The sequence below is a fragment of the Lingula anatina genome, chromosome 5 (assembly GCF_051362555.1).
Source record: "Lingula anatina isolate TDL-2025a chromosome 5, LinAna3.0, whole genome shotgun sequence".
NCBI lineage: Eukaryota > Metazoa > Brachiopoda > Lingulata > Lingulida > Lingulidae > Lingula > Lingula anatina.
Genome location: NC_141771.1, coordinates 8,030,380 through 8,044,566, shown reverse-complemented (window position 1 = coordinate 8,044,566; position 14,187 = coordinate 8,030,380). Strand labels below are relative to the sequence as shown.

The 14,187-nt window shown below is 34.4% G+C and overlaps 2 protein-coding genes across 9 annotated transcripts in view; one reads left to right on the top strand and one right to left on the bottom strand.

Annotated features, from left to right (window-relative positions):
* LOC106169297 (melanocortin receptor 3-like) overlaps positions 1–11,426 on the top strand; it is a 51,957-nt gene extending 40,531 nt beyond the window's left edge. For 4 of the 6 annotated variants that reach the window (XM_087012837.1, XM_087012838.1, XM_087012839.1 and 1 more), the window contains 3 exons: positions 6,057–6,174; positions 6,366–6,424; positions 7,710–11,426. In XM_087012837.1, coding sequence (XP_086868963.1) covers positions 8,859–10,088 — 1,230 coding nt within the window. In that variant the 5' untranslated portion in view covers positions 6,057–6,174; positions 6,366–6,424; positions 7,710–8,858 and the 3' untranslated portion in view covers positions 10,089–11,426. The remainder of the gene's footprint in view (positions 1–6,056; positions 6,175–6,365; positions 6,425–7,709) is intronic. The other 2 variants (XM_087012840.1, XM_087012842.1) reach the window with 1 other exon arrangement.
* LOC106162134 (DNA mismatch repair protein Mlh1-like) overlaps positions 1–14,187 on the bottom strand; it is a 79,355-nt gene that overhangs the window by 54,728 nt on the left and 10,440 nt on the right. The gene's annotated exons all lie outside the window — the stretch shown is intronic.

The following is a 14,187-nucleotide window of genomic DNA, read 5'->3' as shown; positions in this document are numbered from 1 at the left end:
AAGCATCCTAGCCAAAATCAAATTGTTGGAAAGCATCACAAAAATTATCAAATTACCTCAAATAGTGTCATAACCAAAACCTTATTCTTGGAATACAAAATCTGAAATAACAAAGAAAAAAATCAAAAACAAAAACATTTTAAAGGAAAACCTCACAATACAAGTGACATATAATAAATAAAATATTCTTTTTTGCTTTCACACAGGTCTTGCTGTCTGCACCATCGCTATGTATAACGCACATTGCTCACCCACAACAGGAACTATAAGTACTGTGTGTGCGTCATGAGAAAATGACCACCAAAAAAGGAAGTCCAAAAATTGGTCATTATCAATGGTTCATTATACAAAAGTTTCTTTTCCTTTGTTAGGCTTTGTTAAATCTTACATTATTCGACTATAAGTACTGTATGTGCGTCATGGGAAAATGACCACCAAAAAACGAAAGTCCAAAAATTGGTCATTATCAATGGTTCATTATACAAAAGTTTCTTTTCCTTTGTTAGGCATTGTTAAATCATACATTGTCAATACTTGTGACAGTGGCTACTTTGTAAAAAAAACATCACTGCCCTCACATGTGGCACTTGTACAAAGGATGATGTGTGTCTTTTCGCAACACTTTGTTTCACAAACAATAAATTCTAAGATGACATGTAGCTTGCATGTTCAGTTAGAAAAAGCATGAAATGTGGTTAAAAGAATTCACCAAAAGGCAACAAAAGATGTCCTTCTGTTCGAGAAATATCTCCAGTCCCATGGTAATTAAATCTTCTCAGTTAAAATGTCACAATGGAATAAAAGGCATTATCATGTCATGTGGGAAGAGAGAAAGCCTACTCCATTATGATGGTTTTAGCTTTCTCAACTTAGGTTTAGTTTGACTCCTCTACGATGAGAAACTAGGAAGGACACACCAAAGATATCATTGTCCACTGATAGATTTTTTTTTTTTTTTTTTACATCGAGAATTCCTCCTTAACATTCTTTTTTGAATGTTTTGTTCTGAGAGGTCCTCAAAGTGAAAAGACACTTACAGTACTGTTAGGCTTAGCGTTTGACATAAACTCCTTATTTACTATCTTGCATACATTATTTTTGATCACAGAGATCAATCATCAATGTTCAGTGCCTAATTAATAAAAATTAAACACGTCATCTTACATGTGATGTCATTATTGGGATTTTGAGGTAAAAATGGAATTATCAGTTTCTCACATATCTCTCTAACCTGAATACCTACAAACACCGTTTCAATGCCTATTTGATAACACCATTTAGTACTCCAAACCCTGTCATAAACGTTTTAGTTCAGATTTTATAGTGGATAAAGCAAAATAATGCCTTTGTTTAATGAAAATCCATAATTAGGGGCTCATAAGTCCATTACAAAAACATTAAAACCAAAATGGCAGCACAGGATTGAAGCCCCTAAACTTTTGGTCAACCATGCCAATTTTGGTGATAAAATCTTGTTCAGGGATAAAATTACGTACCATAATGATTGCTATCTCACTTAAAAATAGAAAGGTGTTAAATTGAGGCTAAAACTTTGAGTTGTCTAAGTATGGTTATAAGTATCAACTAAAAATACAAACGCCAACATTTCATATTTTCGAGGGGATTTGTATCGTTTAAAGTAAGCAAAAAGGAAGCTTCATTATTGAACCACCACTGCTGTGCTGGGGGTACACATGGTTTTAGTACCAACCCATCTCGTCCGTCTCATCTGCCGGCTCCATTGGCTCCACCACCACATCACTATTACTGCTTCTCCTCCTGGACTACAAGAGCCTGCGTATCCATCTCTTGGAAGTAGATCACATAAAATCTCAACTCAATCCACGTAAATTTTGGACTTTGTCGGTGCACGGGTCTAGTTGAATAAACAGATGAAAGAAAAACCCCATTTTTGTTATCTGGATGATAATAAACCCTTACAGCACATTCAGAATAAATTTGATTCATGGATTAACAGATCCATGAACTAAATATGGCCGACCCACCAAAAAGCGATACCGCTAATCCCCTGATGGTTTCCCGACCTCCACACACACTCTTGCTCCAGGCCCCTAGCAATAAAACATCAGAGCCAAGATTTCATCCCTTTAATGGTGCATGTGGAGGCAGAGAAACCATCAGAGAATTAAAGCAGCTTGCTTTTTAGCTTGGTCAGCCATATTCAGTCAGCCGATCAGTTAGTCCGCAGATCATTCTGCTATGATTGCAGGGGGCTGCAGCAATAGTCCGAAGATTCAATAGTCCGAAGGATCACTGGTCCGAATGTTTACTATAGAACCTTTGGATCAACGAACCCTTGAAAAAAAAAACTGAAGAAAATGTTACCATTTTTCGGACCAATGAACCTCGGACTATAGAGACGCCCCCAATTGCAGTACCCTTACAGTACCATCCAGTGTGGTACTAAGATAAGCCATTACAACTGGGCTGTAACTGAAATGTTATGAGATCTGGAATGATGAATGAACAGATTTGTTTAACGTTAGTCTGATGTCCCACAGTAATTTCCTGGCCGAGATTGCGCCATTTCCACTGACACTTTATCTTCATTCAATATGATCGTGTTCACTAGGGCTTCAATAAAAGTGTCACAAGGCTAACTCTGCCCAGAAAATGGTCTCACTACAAGTATTTGGGTTATACGAAATAAACAATCAACCACTGCCTATCATGTTGACCATTTCAGAGGGGGTAGGGGGGAGCATGAGAAGTATCTACAATTTTAAACCACTAATACTAGGCATACCTCTTAATAAGACTGGTCTATTTTGAGAGAGGGACAACTCAATAACTTGGTAATGACACCAGAGTGCTACTTGAGAGTCCCCCCCCCCAACCCCTCTCCTTGTGGCAAATTCAATTAACTTGCCTTACTAGCAGAAAGTGAAGTGGATTAAACTTACCTTAAAATACAATTTATTTTTAATTTATCAACAAGATATGTGGAATTTGCCCTTTCATTAATGTCTTTTTTTTTATCTTTTAAGGGTCTCATCTCTAGAACAGAAGTCTTATAATCATTCAGTATCATAAATATCTTTTTTTTTTCTCCACATGTTCATGATGGAAGGTTTTATACTTTATACATCTGAATATGTCCAAAGCCATATTTGTATGTCTACTTATACTGCAATGCTACTTATCTTTCCAATTTAGATCTCAAAATAACAAGACAACTCTTCAAATATAAGTATCTGTTGTCTTCATTTCCTTCAGATATGTACAGGAAGGCTTGGAGGTTTAAACATCTGGTTACTAGTAGGCATTTAGAGCTACTACATCATTCATAAACCATTAAATCCAAGTGCAGGGACATAAGTGGAAGAATTTTTTTTCCATGGGAAAATTAGATTTCAAATTGATGCAAAAATCCCCAAAAGGATAACTTTTAAATTAACAGAACTGATTTATTCTTGTGGTTACCGTACCTTCCCAAATTTGAACAGGGAGAAACTCCACATTGAAGCCTATTATACAAGTAGCAGAACCCATGTGAAGCTGTCTGTTCAGCTTGTGTAGAATAAAACTATTTCCCACAACTTAAGCAGCACCAAAAAGCAAAATATTCCTACTTTTTAGAAAAAATAACTACTTTAAAGCATGAGGCATGGGATAAATGAAAATTATGTAAACATTAATTAGAGGAAGATAATTCACAATATTTGGCAAAGCAATCCCCCACCTTAACTGCAAGTTAGACATTGGAAGCAAGGCTACAACACCTTCTTAGTTGAAACTTACTTTCTAAATCAAATTTAAAGTAAAAAGGTATAAAAATAATGGAAGTAACATACAAAAAACATTCATATCCTATCCAGTTAAATAACCTTTAGAACACTTCCTTTCTCATTTTAAGTTGCCCAGTAGCTAATCATAAATGAATGAATTAATCCAATAAACTGGACAAAAAGATTACAGGCTGTTCAATTTCCCCTGATGAATTGCTGTGCAAGACTCACACTAAACCAACAACTGGTCCAGCTTGCTTATAACAAGGATTCATCAAACTAGCGTGTCCTGCATGGTTTGTCCGCCTTTAAGTTGCATGAATGCGCCATTCATTTTATATATAATAATAAGTTATTTATTAAATGGAGTGTTTTTCAGGACACAGAATAAAATTGTGATGGAGTAATTGCTCATTCCATTTTTTATACCGCATGCCAAATGGATGTCATTGTTAACATCTAATCAAAAGACGCGTCATTACGGGGGCGGATCCAGAGATATTTTCTGACAGTCTTCCAAATTATCTTTGTTAATCCATCCTCCAATTTTGACCGTCTTCCGACAAGTAATATTAGATACCCGTCAATGTAAACTTTAAAATCTGACCGTCTTCCGGAAGACCCAGAAGACGGCCTAAATCCGCCCCTGCATTAGGCCATTTAGAAGACTTTGAGTCATTTGACATCAGATAAAGTGTGGATAATTTTAAGCAATCAATTTATTTACTGTTCATACTTAAGACATAGGAAAATATTTCATAAAAACGGTGAACATTTGAGTCTTTTGATTACACTGATTCTGAAATGCATTCAACTATAGGTAATCTTAAGAATTGTTCTCAAATAGATGCACAAAAAGGGTTTCCTGATCACTTTAAACAGTCACTCACTGCATGCATTTCATTTCACATATGCTACCTATCTAAATGACTATTTACTTTGTAAAATATTAAAATTTTATTTTAAAAACTCTAAATTGATGAGTAATAAACTAGAATTAGATGCAAAAGGGCTTTGCATACTTTTTGTGTACTTTTTGGAAAAAAATAGATACATAACAGCTGTTCTGTTACTGCAGTGCAGCACAATTTCAAGATGTCCTAGTTTATATTCTTTAAAGCTTTAAAATAATTACTGGAATATCTCTGGGGTAAAAAGCAAGATACTATTAGGTTGAAATAACACAATAGCTAATTAAAAGATGAAATTTAATTTACTTCTGCATCTAAAGACCAAACCACATTAAGCTTCGGGATAACATTTTGAATCAACTGTAAATTGTTTTACTTAAAATCAATATTTTTTTCACAGAGGATAGCACAAGTACTGGAAGGAAGACAAAAAACATGCTCAAAGGCAACATGCTAATAAAATCAATGGTTTTTGAATCAAAGAAATGCTGAGGAAGATAATTCCACATGCCACATATATTCACTGTTTGCTGCAAAGGATCTGCTCATATCAAACAACTATTCTGACTTATGTTTTAACAGGTCTGTAGCTGGGGGTGGGGGGGTGGGGGTGGGGGGGGTGGAGGGGGGGGTTAAAAAACTTAAAAATTGTTCTAGGTAATAAAACAAAGGTTTCAAGGTAAAAAGTCCACCTTTTCAGCACTCCCCCCATTCCTCCAAATCTGAAATCACTGGCTGAAGAATTTAGGCTTAAAAGTTGACTTAACTTTAAGGTTAAAATTATTACTAGTAGGTTACTTTTATCCAAGATAAATCTGTCATTAAACTTGTATGAAATTCTGCACCTAATTTTTTATATGATAAAAATAAAAAAGCTAACTTTATAACAGCTTTGTTTTAGAAGAACACTACAACATTTTCACCCAAAATTGCAGTAGACCAATCATCTTTTAATATAAACATTTAGAACAACTTTCAATTTATTGTTCTTTTGTAAAGCCTGCCTATGACTAATTATAAGTGACTACAACTCATCTTCAAAGAGAACACCTATACAGTCTCACACGAAGTAAACAGACTATATGTCTAGTACTCAAAATACAACCTGCCAGACCTTTCATTTAAAGCTCTGATTCCGTTTATAGTCCAAAATGTCATCAGTGTCATTTGCTACAAGAATTGTGCACACAGTTGCAACTATGTATAAAAACCCATGTGCCTGTTTTATTACGCTCAGTTCTAGTCTATGATCAAGTCATGCAATTATTATTTAGGATTATATATAATGCAGTTTCTGTCAGTAGGTACACGTGTACATGCAACAGTTACTATAAAATATAAAAACCACTTTCAAGCATTGTTGCGCCTACTTTCACGAGTATGTCCTCTTTTCCAGGAAACATGACGTCAGTATCAATCGCTAAAAAAAAATCACAGCCACTTACCTGTTTATTGCTTCCAGTCTGTGATCAAGGAACAAATAACGAGATACAATTAGGATGCATTTTCCATCAGTAAGTACATGTACATGCAACAGTTGTTAATATAAAACGAAATAAAAAAGACGCTTTCAAGAACATTGCACCTACTTTCAAGAGTATGCCCTCCTTTCCAGTAAATGTGACGTCAGTGCCATTTGTTAAATAAAATATGCACACAGTTGCTACTGTGTATAAAAAGCCATGTGCCCGTTTATTGTGTTCAGTTCTTCAAGTCTATGATGGAGGCAAATGATGAGATGCAATTAGGATACATTTTCTGTCAGTAAGTACATGTACATGTAACAGTTACTAGATAGTCACATATTTCATTTTATTTATTTATTCTCATTTATTTTCTATTTATTTATTTATTTATTTATTTATTAAAAGAGGTAGAGGAGAAAACCAAAACAAAGAAACGCATTAATGCAGAATGCAGATAAAAGCATTTATTTAAGATGATAAGACCGGTGTTAAGAAAACTAAATTCAAACATTAGAGAACAAAGGCAGTGCTCTGTGTGCAAAACCTGACCAGGACTGTGTGCCGGGTTTGAGCAATATGGGGGGAATGGCAGAAAGAATAATATTACTTGTATCTGAAAATGATGAACATTTTTAATATATAAAAGGTTGGAAGAAACAAGATGCTTGAAGTAATATACTTATTAGCAATAATATATTTATTTAGATATAATATTCATACAAAATGTTTAGTAGACTTTACAAGGATAAATAAACAAAATTAGATAAAATAGAATAAAATAAATAAATAAACAGCTAAAATATTAAGATAATAAATATGTAGTACAAGGTTAGGTCTACCAGTTAGATTAGTTATAAAACTTTTTAAAAATAAAAGTTTTATGTTCTTTTTTATTTGTTTTTAGTCTATAATTTTCAAGTACATTGGAAGACAAGTGATATCTACAAGCATCACTTCTAGTAATTAATCTTTTTCCATATCAAGGAACATTCATTTGTTATTTTTCATTTATTTACTTTTTTTGTTTATTTATTTCTTGTGAAAATTTGCTGGAGGACCAAAAAATAGTTAATTATACTTTTAACCCAAATCAAAATAATAATGTTCTTAGTTATAAATTAATAGTGAAATATTCACTGCGGATCAAGGGAGCAGTTCCTTAATGACTTGACCTTATCAAACTTTTAAACACATAATTTTATAATCACAAAATCATATTTCTATACAGCAGTTTTTGTGGTGCTTTTACTGTAAAGTATAAAACTTAAGTGTAGCCTGCTTTTTAATACTGCTGCCACTACTCAATAAGAATGTTTTAATTTTAAGAAAGTATGTCATAAAAAAACTCAGTTTTTGTAAATTTACAATTTCCCCCCATTGAAAAGGTCCAGTACTTACCGTATTTGAAGTGTGCTCAGATTCCATGTTAAGATGTTTTTTGCACCTATAATTTGCCCCTTAGGCCTTTTCTATTTAGAAAACCTATCAATATGTTTCCAAGCCATCTACTTAAAACCCACTCAAACTAATTGATCACTTGACACCCTGACTTGAAGCTAAATTCCATTTTCTTCTATTTCCAGCATCATGCAAAGGCAAGATCAGCAACAAAAGTGATTAAATTCAAAGAAAGTGCACTTTAGTCAATCTCAGAAGTCCAGTTCAAAGGAAAATCATTTTACAAATACAAGTGTGGCAACAATATTGGAGGTGAAGACTGTGAAGACTGTACCACATTCCAAATTTCAAAACACTTACAGAGTTGAACGGATCCATTAACTGAAACTCAGAATTGGTTAAACATGAAACAACATAACTAAGTGCTGGGCTACTGTCAATGACATCAAATTACATTTCATCAGTCTATCTGATACATCAGATTAGCATTGAGGTTCAATTCAACTTTAAAAAAAAAAAACAAAACTGACCTAAGCTTTTGTGAAGAACGCATGCATTTTAACTAAACGATAAAGTACAGACGATCCCTCATCCAAAGTGCAGATCAAAAAAAAAACAAGAGGGAGTAAATCCAACAGGAAACCACACAAAGGTGGGAACAATATACAGAAAAGGGCATACTCAATGGGATATCGCATACACATCTGGTGCTGCCAGGGAGATATCTAATGAGAAACTGATTACCAATAATCTTGGCTAGTCTGTCGCCAGCCTAGAGTGGTTGGCATCCTCAAGTGCATCAACATAACGAGGTGGTGATGATAAACTTTGCCGTATATAACACTTGAAGTTGTGGAATGCACAATCACTAAAAACAATTCCACTGAAGGATATATATATATATATATATATATATATATATATATATATATATGTATACATTGCATATATTTACACTCTGATAGAAAGTGAGGAAGTTATCTGCACAGACATCTTCAATGCAGAACACTAGAAGTTTTGTAGGCAAATCTGTTGAAGACATCAATATCAAAAGCTCCTATTGACAGTTGAAGTCTCCATGTAAGAGCAGCAAGTTTCATCAACAGATGCTTTCCTGTAATCCCAAGAAGCTACATCAGTGATTACGCTATCAATTTGAAACTAGGAAACTTTGGAGTTAGACTGTGTAAAACACAAACTAAACGCTCAAGCTTTAAGGTCTTGGGTTCAAGAAATTTAGGAAAATACAGTGCATGTTTTAAAAAAAGTGTCCTTCATTGCAGGACTATAGATATTGTTTTTCTATTACGTGGATTACTTTTTTTAGCACCAACATGGTTTCTTTTAACACAACAACTTTAAGTGAACTCAACATGAACATTACAATGGAAGACAATCAGTCTGTTCTTGACAATAACGGACCAGTATTCGAAGTAATGGACTACTACAACATGGACATTCGGGCGGAACTTATGTTCAAAAAGCCCCACAAAGTCATTGCCCTCATTTTCAGCTTCATTACAATCATGGTGAACGTTCTTGGCCTCATTGGCATAGGGCACATAAGAACAGAGACTGGGTTCGCCACGCGCCTTCGTCTGGTGCTTAGCCTTGGATGCGCTGACATGTTGGTTAGCCTGAGTATATTCCTGCACATCATCAGCAGGATCATCAACCCCATCTACACAGATTACAGCTTTGAATACAGCCTCCGGCTCCAGTCCATCTGCATCAATTCTTTTATCAAAGGAATAATGATAATGGCCAATATCATCTCATTATTCAATCTACTGGGGATGGCTGTGGATCATTTTTTAGCCATCATGCACCCATTGAGGTACCAAGTCCTAATGAGCAGGCAGCGGATCACAATGATGTTATTGTTCTTTTGGATTGTATCTGCTGTGTTTGGGTTCTCCGACTTCCTGTCGGGTTTTGGAGATTTTGAAGAAGCTGCCGGAAATAACACCAAGTACAATTACTGCGAGCACGTGGACAAAAATAATTACTACACTGAATATATAATGTTTGCCACTGCATTTATATGCTTCATCATCATGCTTTACATTTATGGGCGAATCTATTGTGAGGTTAGAAAAATTCACCAGAGGGCTCCACCTCTGCAGCAAGAGTACAAGAAGAATCGGAAAGCCCTCCTCACAACTCTCCTCATTTTGGGAACATTTGTGGTTTGCTGGATTCCGTACTGTCTCTTTGAGGTCGCTTTAGTCATCATGGTGGACACGAATATTAACGCCCTCAAAAGTTCCTGGGAGACCTATTTAATAGCTAACGAATATCTGCACGATTTACTTTTGTTGAACTCTCTGTGTGATCCTATCATATATATCATAAGGATGAGAGAAGTGAGACACGGACTGAAGTGCTTTTTCAAAAAGCTGCCGTGGTGTCACCAGGACGGGTGTAAAAAGTGTGTCCACAAGCACAGTCAAATGCGCTCCCTGAATCAATCCAGCATGAAAAGGAATGGAAAATCATCCCCTCCCATGAGCTTCTCCATGGCAACCTATGTGCCGTCCTTGGATACCATGACCCATGTATAATTGCCATTGTTCTGCTGTGACCATCACCACAGCTTTCCTGAGTAATAAATAACAGTAGATTTGTCTACTAGCTTCAAAACCATGATGAAAGTCAGACTTAAAGACAAAGACATCTTATCCCAAAGGATATCACCTTTATTTAATTTTAATAGTTATAAGGGGTAAAACTGTCCAATCTGCAAAGAATTAAATCAACTGTTAAACAGATTAAATATTAATATATCAGTAGACATATGGTTCCATGCTTAATGTCTTTATGTTCATAATTCTCAATTTTTCTATTCTCATCCTTTCTTTCATTTCTCCATTTATTACAACTTCTTATTTCAGTTCTAGTATAATTTTATCTTTTCTATATAATTTATAATTAACATCATCAGATACTGAACTAATAATGTAATGCAGCAACTATGCAAAGTTGTGATTGATACCAAATTGGAGAGTTGCTGTAATATATTACAAGTCCAGTTTCAGATTATTTCTTAGCAAAAAAAAAAAAAACAAAAACAAAAAAACAAACAAAAAAAAAAAAACACTACTGGGTGAATCAGAGCATTCTCTCTCTCTCTCATTATCAAGATAATCATTTTCATTTTTTTTCTGTTTTTGTTTTTTAATAGTGAATGTCCAAATTTCTAATGTAATATTTTTCTTATTATTGTGTGGGCAAATATATATATATATATATATGTTGGTTATGTATTTAATTATTGGTTTTAATTGAAATTAAAGGTATCCACAGAAGGATTTTTGTTCAAGACACATATTTATCATATTATCCAAGGGTAAATGGCATTTTCCCCTGCTTTACCAACCTTTACTCCTACCTCCCACAACTACTTGTTGCAACTCTAACATTTTGGGAAAAAGCAAAAGATCAAAACGTAAACTTAAGAGGTTTATCCTGATAAGCCATCCACTCCATTGACTTTATTTCCAGATATAGCAAAACACTTGTGATTCTAAATGCTATTTTCAAACTGTGTAAAGATGGCTGGCTATGTAGGGGAAAGTAAATATGATTATTTTTGCGATATTAAGACCCCCATTTAACTATGATCATCTTATATTTTAAAAGTTTAAAGTGCCCTCAGATAAGTTCTACAAGAAGCAATCCATGCACTAGAAATGCACTTTAAATCCTACATTGGATACCTTTGAAATTAAAATTATTTTCTTTTTTTCAAATTGTGTTGCGGTTGCTGATGCTTTTGTGTTAACTGGAATTTTTGAATCATTAACATCTGTGTTTATTTTATAGGCTCACATTCACAATGGTTGTCATGCAATTATATATAATAAGAAGAGATGATATTTAGCTCCACTTAAGAAACCTTTCCACAACTAGAGGATCAGAGAGGCGATACCGCCTCCGAATATTGTACCACCAGCTGGAGCAAGCGCATTCGTATAGACCCCCACATACACAAAGTAAGGGACACAGCCACCAGTCTTGTGCTTGACAAGCTGTAAAAATGCAATCAACAAGAATTTTCAAAATATGCAAAAAATATATATAATTTAAAATGGTACAATCAAAGTTAATTCATCGTAAGGTAGGTCAAAGGTCAATTTCAAGGTCACATTTAGATTGCCAGTATATGACTTCCTTTTCAAGTTTAATAGTAACTATGGACCTATCTCTGCCAGTTTTGGAGATAAAAGGGAAGCAAAATTTGCAAAGTTCAGTTCATGGTGAAAAGTAGGTCAAAGGTCAATTTCAAGGTCACAGTAAGATTGCCAGTATATGACTTCCTATTCAACTTCAATAGTAACTATGGACCTATCTCTGCCAGTTTTGGAGATGAAATAGAAGCAAAATTTACAAAGTTCAGTTCATGGTGAAAAGTAGGTCAAAGGTCAATTTCAAGGTCACAGTAAGATTGCCAGTATATGACTTCCTATTCAACTTCAATAGTAACTATGGACCTATCTCTGCCAGTTTTGGAGATATAAGGGACTAAATGTTATAATTTTGGAGTTACCATAATGTGCCATAAATTTCCTACAGAAAAAATTAATTAAAATAAAGAAAAGGTAATTTTGGTCAAAATTCTTGAAATGGGAAGTGTCTTGAAGTTCGAGATGTTCAAATTTGATGATATAATGTCATTTTTGACCATGAGTTGTCTGCTTTGCCAAGCCTTATGTTTTATTTTTCTGGAGTTCAAAATTTATTATCCATTACCGTACTGCGCATTTTGCTTTCACCACCAATATATACTTTTTGATACAGCGTAACTTTGGAGATAGAAGGGAAGCAAAATTTGCAAGTTCAGTTCATGGTGGAAAGTAGGTCAAAGGTCAATTTTAAGGTCACATTTAGATTGCCAGTATATGACTTCCTATTCAACTTCAATAGTAACTATGGACCTATCTCTGCCAGTTTTGGAGATAAAAGGGAAGCAAAATTTACAAAGTTCAGTTTATGGTGAAAAGTAGGTCAAAGGTCAATTTTAAGGACACAGTAAGATTGCCAGTATATGACTTCCTATTCAACTTCAATAGTAACTATGGACATATCTCTGCCAGTTTTGGAGATAAAAGGGAAGCAAAATTTGCAAAGTTCAGTTCATAGTGAAAAGTAGGTCAAAGATCAATTTAAAGATCACAGTAAGATTGCCAGTATATGACTTCCTATTCAACTTCAATAGTAACTATGGACCTATCTCTGCCAGTTTTGGAGATATAAGGGACTAAATGTTATAATTTTGGAGTTACCATAATGTGCCATAAATTTCCTACAGAAAAAAATAATTAAAATAAAGAAAAGGTCATTTTGGTCAAAATTCTTGAAATGGGAGGTGCTCTGAAGTTCGAGATGTTCAAATTTGATGAAATAATGTTTTTTTTTTTTGACCACAAGTTGTCTGCTTCGCCAAGCCTTATGTTTTATTTTTCTGGAGTTCAAAATTTATTATCCATTACCGTACTGCACATTTTGCTTTCACCACCAATATGTACTTTTTGATACAGCGTAACTTTGGAGATAAAAGGGAAGCAAAATTTGCAAAGTTCAGTTCATGGTGAAAAGTAGGTAAAAGGTCAATTTTAAGGTCACATTTAGATTGCCAGTATATGACTTCCTATTCAAGTTCTATAGTAATTATGGACCTATCTCAGCCACTGCTGGAGAAAAAAGGGAAGCAAAATTTGCAAAGTTCAGTTCATGGTGAAAAGTAGGTCAAAGGTCAATTTCAAGGTCACAGTAAGATTGCCAGTATATGACTTCCTATTCAACTTCAATGGTAACTATCAACATATCTCTGCCAGTTTTGGAGATAAAAGGGAATCAAAATTTGCAAAGTTCAGTTCATGGTTAAAAGTAGGTCAAAGGTCAATTTCAAGGTCACATTTAGATTGCCAGTATATGACTTCCTATTCAAGTTCAATAGTAACTATGGACCTATCTCTGCCAGTTTTGGAGATAAAAGGGAAGCAAAATTTACAAAGTTCAGTTCATGGTGAAAAGTAGGTCAAAGGTCAATTTCAAGGTCACAGTAAGATTGCCAGTATATGACTTCCTATTCAAGTTCAATAGTAACTATGGACCTATCTCTGCCAGTTTTGGAGATAAAAGGGAAGCAAAATTTGCAAAGTTCAGTTCATGGTGAATAGTAGGTCAAAGGTCAATTTCAAGGTCACATTTAGATTGCCAGTATATGACTTCCTATTCAAGTTCAATAGTAACTATGGACCTATCTCTGCCAGTTTTGGAGATAAAAGGGAAGCAAAATTTGCAAAGTTCAGTTCATGGTGAAAAGTAGGTCAAAGGTCAATTTTAAGGACACATTTAGATTGCCAGTATATGACTTCCTATTCAAGTTCAATAGTAACTATTGACATATCTCTGCCAGTTTTGTAGATAAAAGGGAAGCAAAATTTGCAAAGTTCAGTTCATAGTGAAAAGTAGGTCAAAGGTCAATTTCAAGGTCACAGTAAGATTGCCAGTATATGACTTCCTATTCAACTTCAATAGTAACTATGGACCTATCTCTGCCAGTTTTGGAGATATAAGGGACTAAATGTTATAATTTTGGAGTTACCATAATGTGCCATAAATTTCCTACAGAAAAAAATTAATTAAAATAAAGAAAAG